Source organism: Chrysochloris asiatica, unplaced genomic scaffold, assembly GCF_000296735.1.
Source record: "Chrysochloris asiatica unplaced genomic scaffold, ChrAsi1.0 scaffold00055, whole genome shotgun sequence".
NCBI lineage: Eukaryota > Metazoa > Chordata > Mammalia > Afrosoricida > Chrysochloridae > Chrysochloris > Chrysochloris asiatica.
In genome coordinates this window covers 17668357-17686778 of record NW_006408573.1, presented here as the reverse complement: position 1 = coordinate 17686778, position 18422 = coordinate 17668357, and the positions used below count along the sequence as shown (strand labels likewise).

The 18422-nt window shown below is 49.2% G+C and overlaps 1 protein-coding gene across 1 annotated transcript; it reads right to left on the bottom strand.

Annotated features, from left to right (window-relative positions):
- Nucleotides 1–8387: 8387 nt before the first annotated feature.
- BEAN1 (brain expressed, associated with NEDD4, 1) lies at nucleotides 8388–18035 on the bottom strand. Its single transcript, XM_006863633.1, has 5 exons — nucleotides 17836–18035; nucleotides 16444–16535; nucleotides 12189–12452; nucleotides 9398–9548; nucleotides 8388–8727 (listed from the first exon to the last, which is right to left on the bottom strand). The coding sequence occupies exons 1-5, from the start codon at nucleotides 18033–18035 to the stop codon at nucleotides 8388–8390; spliced, it is 1047 nt and encodes a 348-aa protein (XP_006863695.1).
- Nucleotides 18036–18422: the final 387 nt, after the last annotated feature.

The window sequence follows — 18422 nt, the reverse complement described above, 5'->3', positions numbered from 1 at the left end:
CTTAAAAATTGGCCAGCAAAATCTGTGTGAACATGATCTGATACAGTGTGTAGAGATGCCTCAGGTTGGAAGGCACTCAAGTATGACTGGGGAGAAGCTGTCTCCTCAAAGCAGTCACCTTAATGGACAGAATAAAGCTTTAGGGACCTTCATTTGCTGATGTGGCACAACTTACAATGAGAAAGAAAATGCTGCAAACATCTATTAATAATCGGAAATAGGAATCTAAAAAATTGGAAGTTGTCAAAAATGAAATGGAACCCTTGAAGAAAGATACCCTAGGCATGAGCTGAAATGGACTGATAGTGGCTGTTTTGAATCAGACAATCCTACGGTCTATCTACTATACCAGGAATGACAGACTGAAGAGGAGTGGCATTGCATTCGCTGTCAAAACAGTCAAGCTTTATCGTGAAGTACAGTCTGGTACAGGGATCTGGGGGAAGAGTGAATGTGGTAACTGAAAGGAGCTGGATTCCAGATCCACTGTGAAAGCAGACTTATGGATTGAATTGTTGCAGACCGTGTAAGACTAGTCAGAGGTTCGAGGCCCTCTAGGGCTGAGTGTAACAAATGAGGCCACTGGCAGTTAATGGAAAATTGCTTTCATCTTAATATTCAGGTATATATATTAAATTAATACACTGGAGCCTTTGAAAATCCACAGATAAATGTGATATTTTCCTAAAGCCAAGACTAAAGGTTGCAAGGTTAAACCTTTCTCCAAAGGATTAACTAAAAATATCTTAGCTACTTCTCGGTTCTTTGTTCTATAGACAAAGAACCCATCCTCCCTAATCCCTTTTCCAGGTGCAGCCCATTCACCTGGGCGTCTCCTGCAGAACTCTCACCTTCCCCCAACTGACCTCAGGGGCTATAGATATGTTAATTGGGCCTGAGAATCCAAGTTGCTGGCCTGGGATTCGAACCAGTGAAGTACAATGTAAAGTTACCTGAATGTCTGGAAAATTACTGATGTTAGCTGTATCCTGTTTTAGTCCCTCCCAGCTTGGTGTGAAACTCCTCCCCTAAATAAAACAGAGGCCTGGGCCTCCCCAGGTGTGCATTGCTGGTTGGGAGGCATAGAGTAAAGATAGCAGTGAATTACGGGTTGGAAGGCATGCATTAAAGATTGCAGGGCAGTGAGTCGCTGCCTGCAGAGGCCATGATGCCTGTAGTCCCAAGCCTGCCCACCAGTGATGTATCCACCCTGGCTTTGGGGTGCCTCATTGTCTCCCTTCTTCTGTTTGTCTGTGTATTCTTTCGCTATCCCTATCGCCGCTGGATCTCCCCTCCTCGTGAACCAAACACGCGTGACAACTATGTCGAGGTCAGACCCCGACATTGAATGAAGCGGGAGAAGAGTCGGGATGACTTCTACATTTAGGCTTCATCTAGGATGCGGATGGTGGAGTCATTCCCCAGGTGGGAAATGCTGAGGGGAGATCAAACGCTCTGTTTTGGTTTAGAGATGAGCTTGGTATTTTAAAAGAGGTTATAAGGGTCAACAAAAAGAATGAGCTCACCTTTCTCAGCCCTGGAAGTTGCTCTCCAGACGTGGGCAGTTCAGTGTCTCATGTCTGGTTGTCTAAACAGCTCTTGTAATCCACAGAGACAGCTGAAGTGGGTCTTAAGGTCACAGCTAAGCTGGACTGTAGAGAGGCAGGCCCTGATAGTGCCATCATACCTCACCTTAGGAACTCTTCCCAGCCAGCATGCTCAGTGCATAGAGGAGGAAACCTAGGTTCAGAGTAGTGGAGCAAGTTGTCCAAAGTCACAGCCAACGATTGGCAGGGCCTTGGGGTGGACTGCTGTTTTCCCCACTTCCACCCCACCCCCACCATGGTCCCAGACCCACCACTTCTGCCCACAGCCAGCTTCCTAGTGACTGTTATGGTGGGAACATTCTCAGTCAGGGTGTCTGCCCATGGACTGTCCAGGGCAGCCCAACCAGCCATTGTCCAAGTGGTGTTGTCAAGTGGGTGCTGACACCATCAGCCTCCCCTCGCCCCCCCCAGGGGATGTAGTAAGGGGGCTTGGGGAGACCTCCAGAGCCCAAGGCCCCTACTGTCTGGGCTGCATTCTCACTGGCTGACTCTGGGTGTCCTTTCTCTTCAGTCCCAAGGACAGAGAAGCCGCCAGGTCAGTGTAGGGTCCAAGGAGGTGGGAGAGGAGCTCACAGAGCTCATCAGTCTCACAGGAGGTGCTGGGGAGGCAGGTGTCTGTGCCAGTGGTGGCCGGCTTCAGCTCTGCTGCTGGTGAGTGGAGTGGTGATCTGGTACCCGGCAAAGCTGGCTGTGGGCTGCGGGAGGGATCCTGGGGAACAGGGGTGTCCTGTGCAGGGCAAGGTCACTGTATTGGGTCAGGAACTCCTCACTGTCTGAACGAGTGCTGGCATGGCTCTGGTGTCCCAAGGGGACTAGGGGACTATTGATGGGATTGTTGGGGGCTGTTGATGTCTCAGGTGAGCTCAGAAGCATAGGCAGAGAAAACTGACCTTCAGTATTCTCGGCCAAGGTCCTCTCAGACTTTGCTTCTTCCAAGCCTGGGCCTGGCTGGGCGCCCTTGAAGTGGTTGTGAACCTTCCCCAGACCTCTCTGTGGGCTGCACCTGGTGAGTCTCTCTCTGCTCAGCCCATGGACCTGTCTGCCCAGGGTTCCAACAATGGCCTCACACGTGACTCTTGCCAGGAAGATCTCCAACACCATCTGTTTGGTGTCCTCCTCGCTGATGGTCCGGACCAGTGAAAACTCGACTTCGGAGGTGGCAGTGTAGCCCAGTCTGCCCAGGATAGCGTCCAGTGTTTGTTTGGAAAGCACAGGCTGTACCCAGTAGACAAAGCTCCCCGTGTATGTCTGGAACAAATGAGGGTGTTTGTGAGAAGTGGGACACACCCCAGAAGAGTGGTTGAAAGGGCTCAGCCCAGCCAAGACCAAGGCCGGATGTCAGAGGCACTGGCGGTGAAGGAATTTGGCTGAAGGAAAGATTAGCCCACGCTCATGGATCCCTCCGCCATTTTAGAGGGCTGCACTGAGGCCCGGAGACAGGGCCTATCTTAATCACACAGCAAGAGAGTTGACAGAGACGGTGTGAGGTTCCTGGTATCCTGGCTCCCAGCCTAGAACTTGGGGCCTATAGCCAGGAGAGATGAAAACTTGCCTGCAAACTTCTCCAGGCCTACTTTGTGCCTCCTCCCTCTCCATCACTAAACTCGTCTCACTCAGCCTTTCCCACCTCAGGGGCCTTGCACTGTCTGTTCCCGTGTCTGGAGTACCCTGTCTTCAGCTTTCCCCACTAACAATTTCACTTTCTTTAGGTTTCACTCACCACCTTGCCTGCCAGAGTCCTGTTTACTTGTTCATTTTCCGCCTTCTCCCTGAGGCTGTGTGAGTCTCATGTAAGCAGGGCCCATGTCTGCCTTGGTCACACTGAGATCTCCAGCACACAGTAGTAGCTTGAGAACCTGGCTGTCAAAACCCACACGCTTGGCACAACTTCCAGAGCCCCGTGGCCCTTTCTCTCTTTAGATAAGCAGCACAGCCTAGTGTTTAGAAGTGGTGCTGTCTGGGTAGGAGTCCTGGCTTACTATGGACCACAGACAGAGCGCATGACCCTCTCTAGCCCTCAATTTTTCCAGCTGTAAAATGGAACCAAAGTCCGTTGGCATGGTGGACATGCTGCTCCCCACAGAAGCAAAACTCCATTGACCCTCCCCTCCCCCCCCCATCCCCTGCTCAGGAGCAGGCAGCACCTACCTTCAGGGACCTGATTTCCTTCCTCCAAGGAAACAGTAACAGGTGGACAGAGATCAGCTCCAGGAACTCTAATGCCCACACCAGCTCAGGGCACACATCCTGGGCAGGACTGAGGTCCCCCTGGGAGCAGTCCCCGAGAGCAGGGGCCATATCGTCAGACAGCCAGAAGCCCAGAGGGGCCTCCATGTCCAGGAACTGCTGGGCCCTGTGGGTAAGGTCTGCCTGTCTGCAGACCCTGAGCTGGCCTTCTCCTGCTCCTTCCTTGTAGTAACTGATGAGATCCCTCAGGAAGGTCCCTGCAGTAGCCTTGCTTGGGTCTGGGGTCCAGGACCTGATCATGGTGGCGCCAGGGGACCTCCCCAGGCCAGGCACTTAGAGGGATGGGCGGCTGTCCCTGCCTCAGCACTCAGCCAGGAAGGTGAGGAGGAAGTGCACTAGCAAAAGTGAAACTGCCTGGCCTCTGCCTGCCGCCCTGAGGGCTGAGGACTCCTGGGCTGCACTCTGGCTCCGGGCATGCCCAGTGGAGTGTCTCAGACTCGTGGGAGCCAGGACCCTCTTTACACATCCGTGCCTGCCCCTCAGATGAGGCACTACGTGCTGGAGTGTTCTGAGCACAAGAGAGCCCCAAGGACCAGCCCACCCAGAAACCAACCCTCAGAAACCCCAGCTTCCTGCTATGGGTGGGACAGTCCTGAGGTGTGTTCTGCAGTCTTTCAGAGGAGACTGGCCATCAGTTGCCCGCAGCAAGAACCTACTCATTACAGTTCTCTTCCTTGTCCTAATTCACCTCTACCACATGCGGCCTGTGATGCCCTTCCAAATACACTATACCCATATCTTGTGTCTGGGGATACCTTTGGGGGAACCCAGACTGAAACATCCACTTATCCTGTCCCATCTCCCTCCTTTCCATTGTTGTTAAGTGCTATTGACTTCTGACTCAGTGACCCTGTACAGGGTTTCTGAGGAGCAGCTGGTAAGTTTGAACTACCGATCTTGTGAACTGTTGAAACCCATCTTCCAGAGAAAGATGTGACAGTCTGCTTCCAGAAAGAGTACAGCCTTGGTACTCGTATGGGGACAGTTCCTCTTTGTCATATAGAATTACCAGGAGTCTCGGGTTAATTCATTGATGATTCACTCATTCATTCAATCACAGTCACTCCTGTCTGGTTCATGGTGACCCCATGTATCACAGAGTTGTTAAGTGCTGTCAATTCTGACCCATAGTGACCCTGTATAGGGTTTCCGAGGAGCAGCTGGTGAGCTTGAACTGCCAACTTTGCAGTTCAAATGGTTTTGCAGTCTGGTGCATTAATCCACAGCGCCACACCTGGGCTCTGTGCCATAGCATACAACTGGTCTATAGGTTTTGATTGTCAGCTTATGGAAGCATGTTGCCAGCCCTTCCCTTCCTGGCACCACTGGGTGGGTTTGATCCACCAACCTTCAAGTTGGCAGTTGGGCACAAACCATTTGTGCCACCCAGTGGGCTAAATGGTGGGCTGCTAACCACAAGGTCAGCAGTGCCAACCCATCAGCTGCTCAGAAATAAAAAGACGTGCTGTCTGCTCTCATGAGCGTTGTTAAGTGCCATCAAGTCAGTTTCGACCCATAGTGACCCTGTATACTTTCTGAGGAATGCCTGGTGAGTTTGAACCACTGACCTTGCGGTTCAAAAGCCTTACAAAACCCTAGGGCACAGTTCTATTCTACCCTCCAGGGTCGTTATATGAGTTAGGATCAACTGGATGGCAGTGAGTTTTTATTAATGGGAGAGCAGGAGTGATGATTTTGTATACAGAGGTGCACATAGGCGGTGCCCAGAGAACTTCGGGAGAGCAGGAGCTGTTCCTCTTCAGTTTGCTCAGAGCAATGATTGTAGGAAGCTAGCAGATGGCAGTGAGGACTTGGTGGGTCAGGACAGCTGGCCTTCGCCCCACCCTCCACTTGGTGGCGCTCTGCAGCTGGTGGATGGAGAAGGAAATACCGTTTCCCAATTTCGGCCCTCTGCCTCCTGCATCCTCCTTCAGAACCACACCCCACTTTCAGGGCAGTGAGGGTGTGTGTGTTACAAGGTGACTGGACTGGAGCTCCAGAAGGAAGGAGGGTGACATGTCTGCCAAGAGACCAGTGACCCAAGCCAGCAGTTTATGGAGGACATAGGAAAGAGAATTTACACACTCGAAGAGAAAAACAACTCTGGTCTAACTGCAAACTTTCTCTTGTTAGACCCTTTCCCGGTGCAGTGCTGAAAGCCAGCTGCTGCTCTGAAAGTAAGTGGTCAGTCCCTGATGTCCCTGCTGTCCGGTCCGGGAGTTTATGGTTCGTCTCAGTGACACTGACACTGGCCAAGTCAGTGAGGCCCAGAGAAATGTCATGTTTCAGTGAGGTTACAAACAGTGAAGCAGCTTCTGGAAGTCAGTGATTGCCCAAATACCCAGGTCAAGTGGAATACGACAGATGGCATCTAATCTTGGCATAATTAATAGGGAAGGATTGCTAAACCAGTTGCCGTCTAGTTAATTCTAACCCATAGTGACCCAATGTGTGTCAGAGTGGACTGTGCTTTCTAAGGTTTTCAATGGATGATTTTTTGAAAGTACATTTCCAGGCCTTCTTCCGAGATATCTGGTTGGACTCGAACCACCAACCTTTTGGTTAGCAGCTGAGCAGTGCCAACCATTTGTGCCATCCATGGGCTCTAGATGGAAGCATATTTTTTGTTGACAGCTGTTTGGTGTCTCACAAGTTTCAGATGGCAGGACTCTCTAAACACTCTTGATCATGTTACTTTCTGCTGCATTTTTATTGATCTACTATAGAGTATTTGCTTTGAACACATAAAGGAATTTATGATTGCTTATTCCGCGCCTAGTACAGGAACAAGATAAGCCGCTCAGCTCCAACCCTGAAACACTGATGAGTGGGTTTTTATTTATTTGTGTTCCCCCCAGCACTGTCTGGAATTGCAGAAGCAAGACGTGTTCCTTATAAGCATCTCATCGCTGGAGTGTGTGCGTGTTAGAGGCTCTACAGTACAACAGAGATTGAGATTTGTGGGGGTTTTTTTTTGCCTAGAAAACAGTACACCACAAAGGTGGGCAGAACTGAGTGTAAACGAGGGCCCTCCCTGCAGGTGGTGTCTGCGGATGGTGGATGTGGGTGCTCTAGGTGCTACAGAACCTTTAGATGGACCCCATGCAGTTCTGCACCAGAAGAAACTCTAGGTCTACGGAAAATAAGCCACTGCTTGAAAAAAAACAAAATCCTCACCAAACCCACTGCCGCCAAGTCAGTTTCAAACTCATGGCGACCCCATGCGTTACAGAGTAGGACTGCTCCCTGGGGTGTTCTTGGCTGAAATCTCCACAAAGCAGACTGCTAGACTTTGTTTCCATAGAACTGCTGTGTGGGTTCGAACCGTCAACCTTTAGGTTAGCAGCAGAACACAAACCTGCTCATCCCACCAGTGCTCCTTGCTGAGGAAAGGGACTGCTAATCATCTTAGCCCTTCATTGGAGGAATTGAAATGGGAGGACAGGAGGGATGGGGACAACAGGTGAGAGAGGAAAGGTGGGCAGGACTCACTGGCAACACTGACAAGACCCGTCCTCAAAGATGTTTGGCTGTCACCTTCTACAGGGGGCTCTTCTGTACCTACGTGGTCTCTAATGGAAATTGCTGGAATTCATGGGCCAAGATTTTAGCCTCTCTGCCACCTGGCAGATCCCATATATGCCCTCCAGGGGCAGGGTCCTGACACACCTCTGGTCCTCCCATGGCAATATCTAGAGGGCTCACCTCCCCTTTTGTCTTTGCAAACACTCAGAAGGGGCAAGACCAACACATGGCGACTCCCAGTTTCCAGCTATGAGCCAGCCAGGGGGACAGCATTAGCTACCAGGGTTGACTCCAGCCCATTTAAGGTCAGGCCATAATGGTGGCCGGGCACATACTTGAACTGAGTGAGGTGCCCTTTCTCTGCCTGAGAGTTACTCCTGGGCAGAGCCACAGCCAGGGCACTGGGAGGCAAATGGGCAGTGGCCTCCTCCTTTCTCCAGAACCTCAGTTCTGGGCACTGCGAGTGGTTTGGGACCAGCGATAACCCACCACAGACCCCAAGAAACCCATGCATCTCTTGTGGCTTGGGCTGGGGCTTTGGCAATAATGTCACCAGCACCACCAGACTGAAAGTATGGATTAGGGAGGAGGCCAGATGGGCTGTGTGGGCTTCTCAGTTGTGCCTGAGCCCCCAGACCCATGCCCCACCTGTAAGTGGCAGAATGGTGATGGGGGTGGTCGAGTAGTTTCTGGAGGCAGAGGCAGGTATTAGGTATGGCCTGCTGGATGAAGATGGGAGCACAAAGGCCCAGGGAGAGGGCCCAGGCTGCCAGGAGGACTGGGGAGAAAATCCCACGTTGTCCTCATGTTTTCCACACTGAAGCATTGCTTAGAGGGACTGGGGCGGAAGAGATGATGCTTGGGAGTGTCATTTTTTAAACAAAACCTTCACAGGAGAGTTTGTGTGGGTGTGTATGCATCTACACAGGTGTGAGGTGTGTTTGGCTATGTCTGAATATGTGTATGTTGGTGTGTGTGTGTTTGTGTGTGCCTGGCTGCTAGAGTTACTCACACAGTCCTCTCTGGGCCTGAGGCTGAGGCCCCGCTTGGAATGGATGAGCCCTGAGAGCCCTTGGGCCCTGGCCCAGGTCCTGGCAGTGGTAGCAGGCCCAACGGGGGGCCAGCTCCACACACAGCCTCGTAAGGTGGCAGGGTGTCCATGGAGATGGTGAAGAGGCCACTGTGGTTCTGAATCTGCTGTGCTTGCTGCTGTTGGCCGGGGCTGTGTCCACTGCCTGTGTCCACGAGGCCATCCAGTGCGGGGCAGGAGTTGGTCAGCGAGTAGGGCGGTGGTGCATCCGTAGGGACGTACAGCTGAGTGGCCCCTGGCCCCACACATTCCTCATAGCTGCAAGAGAAGAGGATCCCTCAGGGCCCTGTGTGGCCTGGGCCTTTAAAGGGATGTTGAGAGGTCTCTCTCCTGAAGGGTTGACTCTATCTGCATTGAGGAGCTGTCCTGGTCCCCAGAAAGGGTCTCATCACAGAGACCTGGTTCTTCCCTGGCTCTGCTTCCAGTGGCCTGTGGGCACTTAAGTGAGTCTTAGCGCCTCTGGGTCTCAGATTCCTAGGCCAGCACTGGGCTGGGGTCTACAAGTGTGCGAGTGGGTACTGCTTCAGGCTCAAGTCCCACAAATCTGCCTTTGTAGGCTTAGGAAAAAGTCCTCTGGTCCCTGAACTCACAGACACATGGCAGGGAGGCACGCACTGTCCCAGGGCCCTGGGGCGGGGAAGAGGACAAAGGATGATGAGGGGGGGTGGCTGTCTGTCCAGGGGCTGCTGGGGCTGCTGGTGGGGACTTGATAAGAAGCCCTGAAGTCCTAACTGGGAGGAGAGGACTCCAAGGCCTCCCCGGAGAGAACTCTCGAGACCGGGCTGTGAAAACTGGGTCCTGCTGAGTTGGGAGGGGTGAGGAGGTGGCTACATCCAAGATGCTTTGCCTTATACCATTTGGGGAAGGCGTTCTGTTTCCCATGGTGGGTCTTTGCCCTCAGGTTCCCTCCCCATCATGACTGCCTTACCCAGGAGGAGAATCTGGATACAGGTCTCGGAGCACCGTGGCATCCACATCCCCGTCTGAGCTGAGCTCCAAGGGTGGGGGCCAGTCCTCGTTAGGGCTGCAGGCGTAGTGCATTCTGTGGTTCGAGCGGCTGTATGTGTGCCCCTGGGACACTGTAGGGAGTAAGCCATCACTGGGGAGGGTTCTTAGGACTACCCAAGTCCACCAAGGCTCGGATCCCCACCCCATGACCATCACACCCTTGGTGTGTGGCTGCCCTCACCCACTCAGCCCCAGACCCAGGATGTGAGTGTCAATGCCATGCTGGGCTTGGAGCCACTGAGCCGGCCCTGCCCTGGTGGGCTCTCAGAGTGGCAGGGAAGTGGCCCTGGGGATAGCTCATTGTTGTTAAGTGCCATAGAGTCAGTCTGACCTATAGTGACCCTGTATAGGGTTTCCAAGGAGCGGCTGGTGAGCTTGAAGCACCAACCTTGCAGTTCAAACTGACTTTGCAGTCCAGCGCATTAACCTACAACGCCATACCAGGATAGCTGGTTACTGTTGTTGTTTAGGGCCATCAAGTCGATTCCGATCCATAGTGACCCTGTATAGGGTTTCTAAGGAGCGGCTGGTGAGCTTGAACTGCCGACCTTGCAGTTCAAACAACTTTGCGGTCTGATGCATTAGCCTACAGCGCCACACCAGGACTCCAGGTGGTATATCCTGAGCTTAGGAACAGCGCTGGCCCAGCTTGGAGGTCACGGAGGGCTTCTTGGAAGCGGGACTCCAGAGCTGAATCTTTTCTAGGAATTGGCCATCAGAAGACAGGCAGGCCAGCTAGAGACAAGAAGGAGCTGAGACAGAAGCATGCCATGTGGACAGAAAGCTCCGAGCTGGGGCATGAAAAGTGGGGGGGAGGGTGCTTCCCCTCCCAGGCCATTCCCTTTAGGTGTCCCAAAGATAAAATGGACTTCAGTGGAAAAACAAGGAGACAGATGAGGCCATCTGCTCCCGTAAAGATGTGCAGCCTCCGAAAGCCTAGGGAGCAGTTCTCTGTCCTGTAGCGTCGCTCTGAGCCAGAACCCACTCATGAAAGTGGGTTTGGTGCTTTGGTTTTGTGGTAAAATCACATTGGTCCACTTCACATACCAAATTCTCCCTTGAGGGTTTTAATTTTTTTTTTTTTTTTAAACCACAGATAAGCATATCAAGGAGTTCCGGTGTGGTGCTGTAGGATAAGCCCTGGACTGCTAACCCCAAGGTCGGCAGTTCAAAGCCACAGCCGCTCCTGGGAGACCCTAGCACTGTATATAAGTTGGTTCTAACAGCTCTTCACAACAACAGCACATCAAAGGCTCTGGAAAGTCCTGCAGCTAAGAAGCACCTTAACTATGTTGGTTCAGCATGTGACCTCAGTTTTACTTAACCCTGGTAGGATCAGCTGAGGGAGCATGATCCATAGTTCAGAGACGCCCAGTAACTTTGCAGAAGCTACACAGCAAGTTAGTGGGAGGGAGGGCCTGAGGGTAACTGGATATCCTGTCTCTACCTCCCTATTCCTGTTTGGTTGTGGCTGGAGGACAAAGATAGCTGGTACAGAAGGGTCTCCCCATCCACAAAAGAGCCTGGGGGTGGGGAAGGGGTCCTCCCCTCAGGAGGCAGGGCTCAACATCAGGGCGAGTTCACGGTCTCTGTTTGAAGTCAGTACCACGGCTGCCCCCTCCATTCTACAGACACAAAGCTGAGGCTCAGAGCCTCGAATCTAGAGCAGTGTGGAGTTAGAAGTCAGGCACAGTCTGCATAACCTCAAACACACTATAACCCATAGTTCCCTACACCCCTTTCCACTCATAATATTACCAGGAGTGGAAAAGGCTGGATCTAAAACCATCCCTGCAGGTCTTCTCCCGGGCTTATCAATGAATGTAGAGAAAGCACCAGAAAAATATTCCAAACCCATTAACAGTGGCTCTGCCTGGATGACAGGGTCATGATCCTTCCTTCCTTCCTGACATTTTCTGTATTTTTCAGGTTTCCTCACAATTAACACATATAACTTTTCTACCTGGCAGCAGGAATCCAATAGCAGATGCTATAAAACGGAGGTGAAATGAGAGATCTCCTTTCCTCCAGGGCACCAGCTGAATGATGAGAATTTTTGAAAGACCGTCATAGAGAGACTCCGGAAAGATGAAGGCACAAAAAACAGGGCCAGGCCAAAAACTGAGCCGGGACCTCTGGGCGCAGGTGTCAGGGTCCCGTCCCTGCCAGTGTTACCAGGGATGACTCTGGTCTTAGGATCAGAGTCCTACGGGCACCCCTGGGTAAACGAAGGCTGTTTTCTGGGTCTGAGAGCTGACAGGATTGAACTGAACTGTCCACTCTCTCTCTGTGGAATACTTTCTTTGGACTTTCAGAGGTCAAGTATTTGGGGGAACTGAGGTGCCTTGTACCTAACTCGGTCCTCAGTCCCAAGATGACCAAGGTCAATATCGTAACAGCTAGGCAGAGCTTCCGAAGAACAGCAGGAATGATTCCTCCTTACCCTTTTGAAATTGAATTCATTTCTTTCCTTTCTCCTCTCCTGATTTCTACCCCAATCCAGACTCCAAGGGTCCAGGGTTCCAGGAGCCCCACGTCCTGCTTCATGGACAATGAAATCTCCGTATCCTCTCTTTACCCAAATCAAGCAACACCCTGGTTCATGGTTTAGTCCAAATTCAAGTCACTGCCCCTTGGTAGGCCCTGGGACAGGGGAAAACTAGCATCCAGGCCCTGGTGAGGGGAGGCCCCACTTCCAGGCTGCAGCTCACCGAAACTGTGCTCCAACTCTCGGTGTGGATGCCACCGGTGGTGGTGGTGATGGTGGTGGTGTCGCCGGTGGCGATGGCGGTGCTGCTGGACCCGGGCCTGCCTGTCCCTTCGGAGGCTGCCGATGACGATGGTGATGCAGGAGAGAGTGACCACCACCCCGATGACTGCACTTGCTACCAGCACAGGGGACACGAGCAGATGGCTGTGCTCCAAGTTCTCCGAGAATGTGGAGTAGAAGTAGTTGGTGCGGTTGTACCGAGCTACTGTGGACAGAGAGAAAGGACACTGAGCTCTACCACACACCTTCGGCCTCAACTCCTTCTGTCCTGAGAGTCAGTCATCATGAATTTCAATGGTTTCTGGTAGCGTTGTGGTTATGAATTGGGCTGTGAACCTTAAGGTCAGCAGTTCGAAACTACCAGCCACTCCACAGAAGAAAGATGAGACTTTATGCTCTTCTACAGATTTACAGCCTTGGAAACCCTGTACAGGGTCGCTATGGGTCGGAACCAACTCGACAGCACTTAACATCAACAACATATGCATATGAAAGTGGGACAATGAATAAGGAAGACCAGGAGAAGAATTGAAGCATTTGCATTATGGTTCAAATTATGCATTTGAGTATTAATAGGACCACAGACTACCAAAATCACTGGATCCCAAGGTCAGTTTGAACCTCACTAGCCACTCCTTGGAAACCCTATACAGGGTCGCTATGAGTCGAAACTGACAGGAAGGCATTTAACGACAACAGCAATAAGAAGTCTGGGTGTGGTGCTGCAGCTGTAACACGCTGGACTGCAAGGTCACTTTGAGTCACAAGGTCGGTGATTCAAACCCACCAATTGTGCCTCAGAAACCCTATAAACAGGGATGCTATGAGTTGAACCTACTTGATAGCACCACAACAGCAGCATAAAGGAAGACCAGTTAATACCACAGTCTACAAATGTAGGTACCAACCACTAAAGCCAGTGATGATAAAATGGAAGCATTCTGCCAACTTCTCAGTTGGAAATCGATCAAATCTGCAATCAAGATGTATTGATAATTACTGGTTACTGGAATGTGAAGGTTGAAAGCAAACAGGAAGGAGCAATAGTTGGAAAATATGACCTTGGTGACAGAAATGATGCTGGAAATCACATGATAGAATTTTTGCCAGACCAATGACTTTTTCCAAATGACTTTTTTGCAAATACTTTTTTTAAACAACATAAAAGACAATTATAACATGAACTTCACCAGCTGGAATATACAGAAACCAAACTGACTACATCTGTGGAAAGAGACAGTGGAAAAGTTCCCTATCATCAGCCAGAACAAGACCAGGCTTGACTGTGGAGCAATTGCTCATATGCAAATTCAGGCTGAAGTTGGAGAAAAAGCAAGCCCATGAGAGCCAAAATAATGACCTTGAACATATCCCACCAGAATTTAGAGACCATCTCAAGAACAGATTTGATATATTAGACACTAGTGGTATGGCACTGTAGGATAAGCACTGGACCATAAGGTCAGTTTGAATTGCAAGGTTGGAAGTTCAAATCCACCAGCAGCTCCGCAGAAACCCTATGCAGGGTCTCTGAGTTGGCATCAACTCGATGACACACAACAAGGACTGAAGACCAGAAAAGCTGCGGGATAACAGCAAGAGCACCATACAAGAAGGCAAAAGGTCATCAGAAAGACAGGAAAGAGAGAAAAGACTAAAATGGATGTCAGAAGAGAATCTGAAACTTGCTCTGTAGCATACAGATGCTAAAGCAAATAGAAGAAATGAGGAAGTCATAGAGCTGAACAGAAAATTTCAAAGGGCAACTTAAGGTGGTGGTTATGTGCCACAGAGTCAGTTCCGACTCATAGTGACCTTGTACAGGGTTTCCAAAGCTGTCAATCTTTACAGGAGCAGAAAGCCTCATCTTTCTCCCGTGGAGCGGCTGGTAGTTTAGAACTGCTGACCTTAAGGTTCACAGCCCGATTCGTAACCACTATGCTACCAGAGCTCCTTCAACTTAAGAAGTAAAATATTATAGTGAAATGTGCAAAGACCAGGAATTATAAAACCAAAAGGGCAGAACATGCTCAACATTTCTCAAAATAAAAGAACTGAATTAAAAACTCAAGCCTCGATTTGCAATATCATAGGATTCTATGGGCAAAATTTTGAATGATGCAGGAAGCATCAAAGACGATGAAAGTGTACACAGAGCCACTGCACCAAAAATAAATGGTCGATGTTCAACCATCTCAAGAGATAGCATATGATCGAGAGCCAGTGATACTGAAGGAAGAAGTCCAAGGTACACCGAAGGCAAAAAACAAGACACCAGGAACCAACTGAATACAAATTGAAATCTTTCAATAAACTGATGCCGCACTGGAGGCACACACTCATCTATGCCAAGAAATTTGGAAGAAAGCTACCTGGCCAGTTGATTGGAAAACATCCATATTTGTGCTCATTCCAAAAAGAGGTGACCCAAAAGAATGTGAAAATCATTGAACAATAACATCATATGCAAGTAAAAATTTGCTGAAGATATTAAAAAATGGCTGCAATAGTACTTTGACAGAGAACTAGCCAGAAATGAAAGCTGGATTCAGAAGAGAATGTGGAACTAAGGGTATCACTGCTGACGTCAGATGGATTTTGGCTGAAAGCAGACAACACCAGAAAGATGTTTACTTGTGCTTTATTTACTATGCAAAGGCGGCTGATTGTGTGGATCATGACATACTATTGATAACATTGCAAAGAATGGGTATTCCAGAACAACTGATTGTGCTCCTGAGGAACCTGGACATAGCCAAGAGGTAGTCGTTCTAACAGAACAAGGGGATACTGAATGGTTTAAAATCAGGAATAAATGTTACCACATTTATTCAATCTAAGCAAATAATCTGAGAAGCTGGATTATATGAAGATGAGAGTGGCATCAGGAGGAAGACTCATTAATAACCTGCAATATGCAAATGAGACAACATAGCTTGCTGGAAGCTTCCTGATGAGGATGATCAAAGATGACAGTCTTCAGTATGGATTGCATCTCAATGTAAAAAAAAAAAAAAAACAAGTATCCTCATCGCTGTACCAGTGAATAACATCATGATAATGAAACAAACAATGAAGTTGTCAAAGACTTCCATTTGCTTGGCTCAAGTGTAACAACAAACATGAGTAGGACGCAGGGCCAAGCAGTGTTTTGTTCTGTTGTGCATAGGGTTTTTATGAGTCAGAGCCGACTCAACGGCACCTAACAACAACAACAACCTCTTACTGTAGAATAAGTACTGGAGTCCTGGTGTGGTGCTGTGGGTTAATGCACTGGACTGCAATGTTGGTATATATATATATATATATATCCTATGGCGCTACAGGATAAGCACTGGACTGCTAATCACAAGGTTGGCGGTTCAAACCCACCAGCCACTCCTTGGAAACCCTAAACAGAGTCGCTGTAAATCAGAACCGACTTGATGCATTGAACAAGATTGTTCGTTCCTTGAGGACAGATTTCCTGTCTGTCCTGACTTATTCACTATTTGACTCTGCAGATCTAGCCCAGTACCTAGCCTGCAGTAGATGCTCAATATATATTTATTGAATGACTGAGTGAACTGTGTAGGACTTAGCTGGATCTCTGTTCCCCCAAAAGGCTTAGAATTCAGTTTCTTCTTTCTGACTGGATGTAATTCTCTGAGATTTGGATGAAATGTCAGCTTCTCATTTTCATATTTTTATATAAATTTATTATATATTTAATAAATACATTTTTTTATATTTAGCTTGGTGCTGTGGGTTTACATGCTGGGCTGCAAAGTTGGTTTGAACTGCAAGGTTGGCGGCACAAGCTCACCAGTTACTCCTCGGAAACCCTGTACAGGGTTGTTATGGGTTGGAACTGACTTGACGGCACTTAACAACAAAGCTAAAGCTTTTAATTTTTCTTCAAGACTCACAGATGAAAGGTGATTCTTTACATCTTTTCCTGTCAGGTAAGAGTGATCAGTTTAATGCTTTATCCTTAATTTTTGAGAGATCTAGTCCTTACCTGGTCAATATATAGCATGCCTGCCTTCATTTTTCAAGTCTATGTCAGTGACAGACATTATTAATCAATCATGATTCTGTTTCCTGGTTGGCCCAGGAAGCAGCTTCAGCCTCCTTTTCAACACAGCACTGCATACAGCAATTATAACTGTCTAGAGCTTGCTTTGAGATGGAACTGTTGGCCATCACTCATCTACTGAGACCAATAGCCAATGAGCAGGTAGCCACCTCTGCTACCCTGTTGGGGATCTGCCTCGACAGGGACATTTGGTTCATGAAGTAGGGAGATCTGGTGGCGAAAGAAATAGAAAAAGAATATACACAAAGACGCAATGAGCGAGAAAAAAGAGACACCCGAGACCAGAGTGGATGCAAAACTGGCAGGCAGACCCTGCATGGCAGGCAGCATTGCACTGCAGGCAGTAATGCATGCAGGATTCAATCTGCATCCGTCTTTTATTTCAGGGAGGGATTTTACACAAAGGAAGAAGGTGATCATTAAGACGGGGTACAGAAATGAAATGTGATTAATCGTTCAAAACAGGACACAATGATTTACAGGAACAAATTCTAAAATATACATCGCAAATTGTCTTACTAATCTAACATTCTTAATTTTCCAAAAATTCAAGCAAATTGTTATAAAATCCTTTTTAGGCTTAAATCCTAAGGCAGCGACTTGAGGTTTCTCAAGGCTAATTAACATACCTACAGCGCTTAATCTCTAATCCGTAAAGGTGAAAAGGATTTAAAAGGTCTGAAGGGAGGTCAAGCTGTTTCAGCTACCTGGCTTAAGCTTTCAGGAGGAAGGAGGGCATCCAAGTTAATGGGTTACACCTGGGGACAGTTTGAGGGGCTGCCACTATTATTCCTTAAACAATACTCCCGGAATTTACCAATCTACTTTGAGTGAATACCCTGGGCAAAGCCTCCTTGCGTAATTCCCAGCAAACCTGTCTTTGGAACTTTTACGGCCTCGGCTTTAGAAAGGGTTTTGGTTTTAATATGGTGCATGGATATCAAGAGCTCATGTATTAAGTTAATATCAAACATAACTGAACAATTTGATAAAGAACAGTTTGGACATGCTTGCCAGGTGGCCAGAGCTTGTTCCTCAGAGAGATTTGTTCCCAGGACCCTACGCACTGCCAACACAGTGGAGACATTAAGAGAGGCACATAAGAAACCATTTTCTCAGAAGCTACAATTACTGGAGTTAGAAGCATAGAATGAATAATAAGACCAAAGAAAATTATACAGAGGTAGCCCACCAGTGAGTTCGTAAAAACCAATGAACCCGGGATGTCAGGAGATCACTTCCTTTAGCCCTCAGAGTCCCTGGCTAGCAATCCTGAGTGGGGCCTTCGTGTTGGATTTTCGTCCATGACGCAGGGCCTCAGCATCTCAGTGCTTGCGGTCCCCAACACTACCCTATTCTAATAACATGCAGATCTGCTGTCATCCAGCCATAACTTCCCTCTTCCTCCCTAATATGAAGTCTGTCACCTACAAAGCCAAGCACAGGACTTGGGAGTATCAGAGATACCAGTTCTCCTTGGGGAGGTTAGGAGTGTGTGGGTCCACATTACTGTGCAATGGTCCGAGAATCTTGTCCCCAGTGGGCCTGTTCAGTCCCCCGTTGCTGCAGTGACTTGGGGCACACCTTCAGATCCAAAGCAAGCATGCCACCAGAGAGCTGGCTAGGGGCAGGGCTGTACGTGCCCAGAATGCCAGACTGGGGTTGGAGGTATGTGCGTTGCGGAGTCTGCTGCAGTGGGGCCAGCCCCATGAGACACCCCTCCCTCCAGGCTCATTCCCAACGTGGCACGAGATGGTCTCACACATGCCTGCAGATGGAAGCAGTTTACGCAGGTGCCTGCCTGCCTGCCTAGCTGGCTGGGAAATTAATCTCCTAGTCACCGAGGCCGGCAGAGGTAGGTGCTGTCTTTATAGATGAGAGTAACTCTTCTAGTTTCCAAACCCAGGGCCCATTTTATCACCAAGATAAATGTGACTGCAGAGAAATCACCTGAAGTTAGTCTCCCTCTTTACTTCCCCATATCCCTGCCCCCTCAGGCACCAGCTGCAGCAGGGACAGAGGATGAAGCAAGCTTTGCCTCTATCCTGGACTTTCTTCCCAAGCAGTTTCTACAAAGGTGTCCATGATCAGGTGGAA

Excerpts from the sequence above, each read along its gene's own strand:
- BEAN1 (XM_006863633.1), bottom strand. The coding sequence starts at position 18,035 with ATGGGGCTGGCCCCACTGCAGCAGACTCCGCAACGCACATACCTCCAA. Across the intron at positions 12,453-16,443 it reads CTCATTGGCTATTGGTCTCA|TAGCTCGGTACAACCGCACC; the intron begins GTAGATGAGTGA and ends CTCTGTCCACAG. Across the intron at positions 8,728-9,397 it reads TATCCAGATTCTCCTCCTGG|CTATGAGGAATGTGTGGGGC; the intron begins GTAAGGCAGTCA and ends CTTCTCTTGCAG.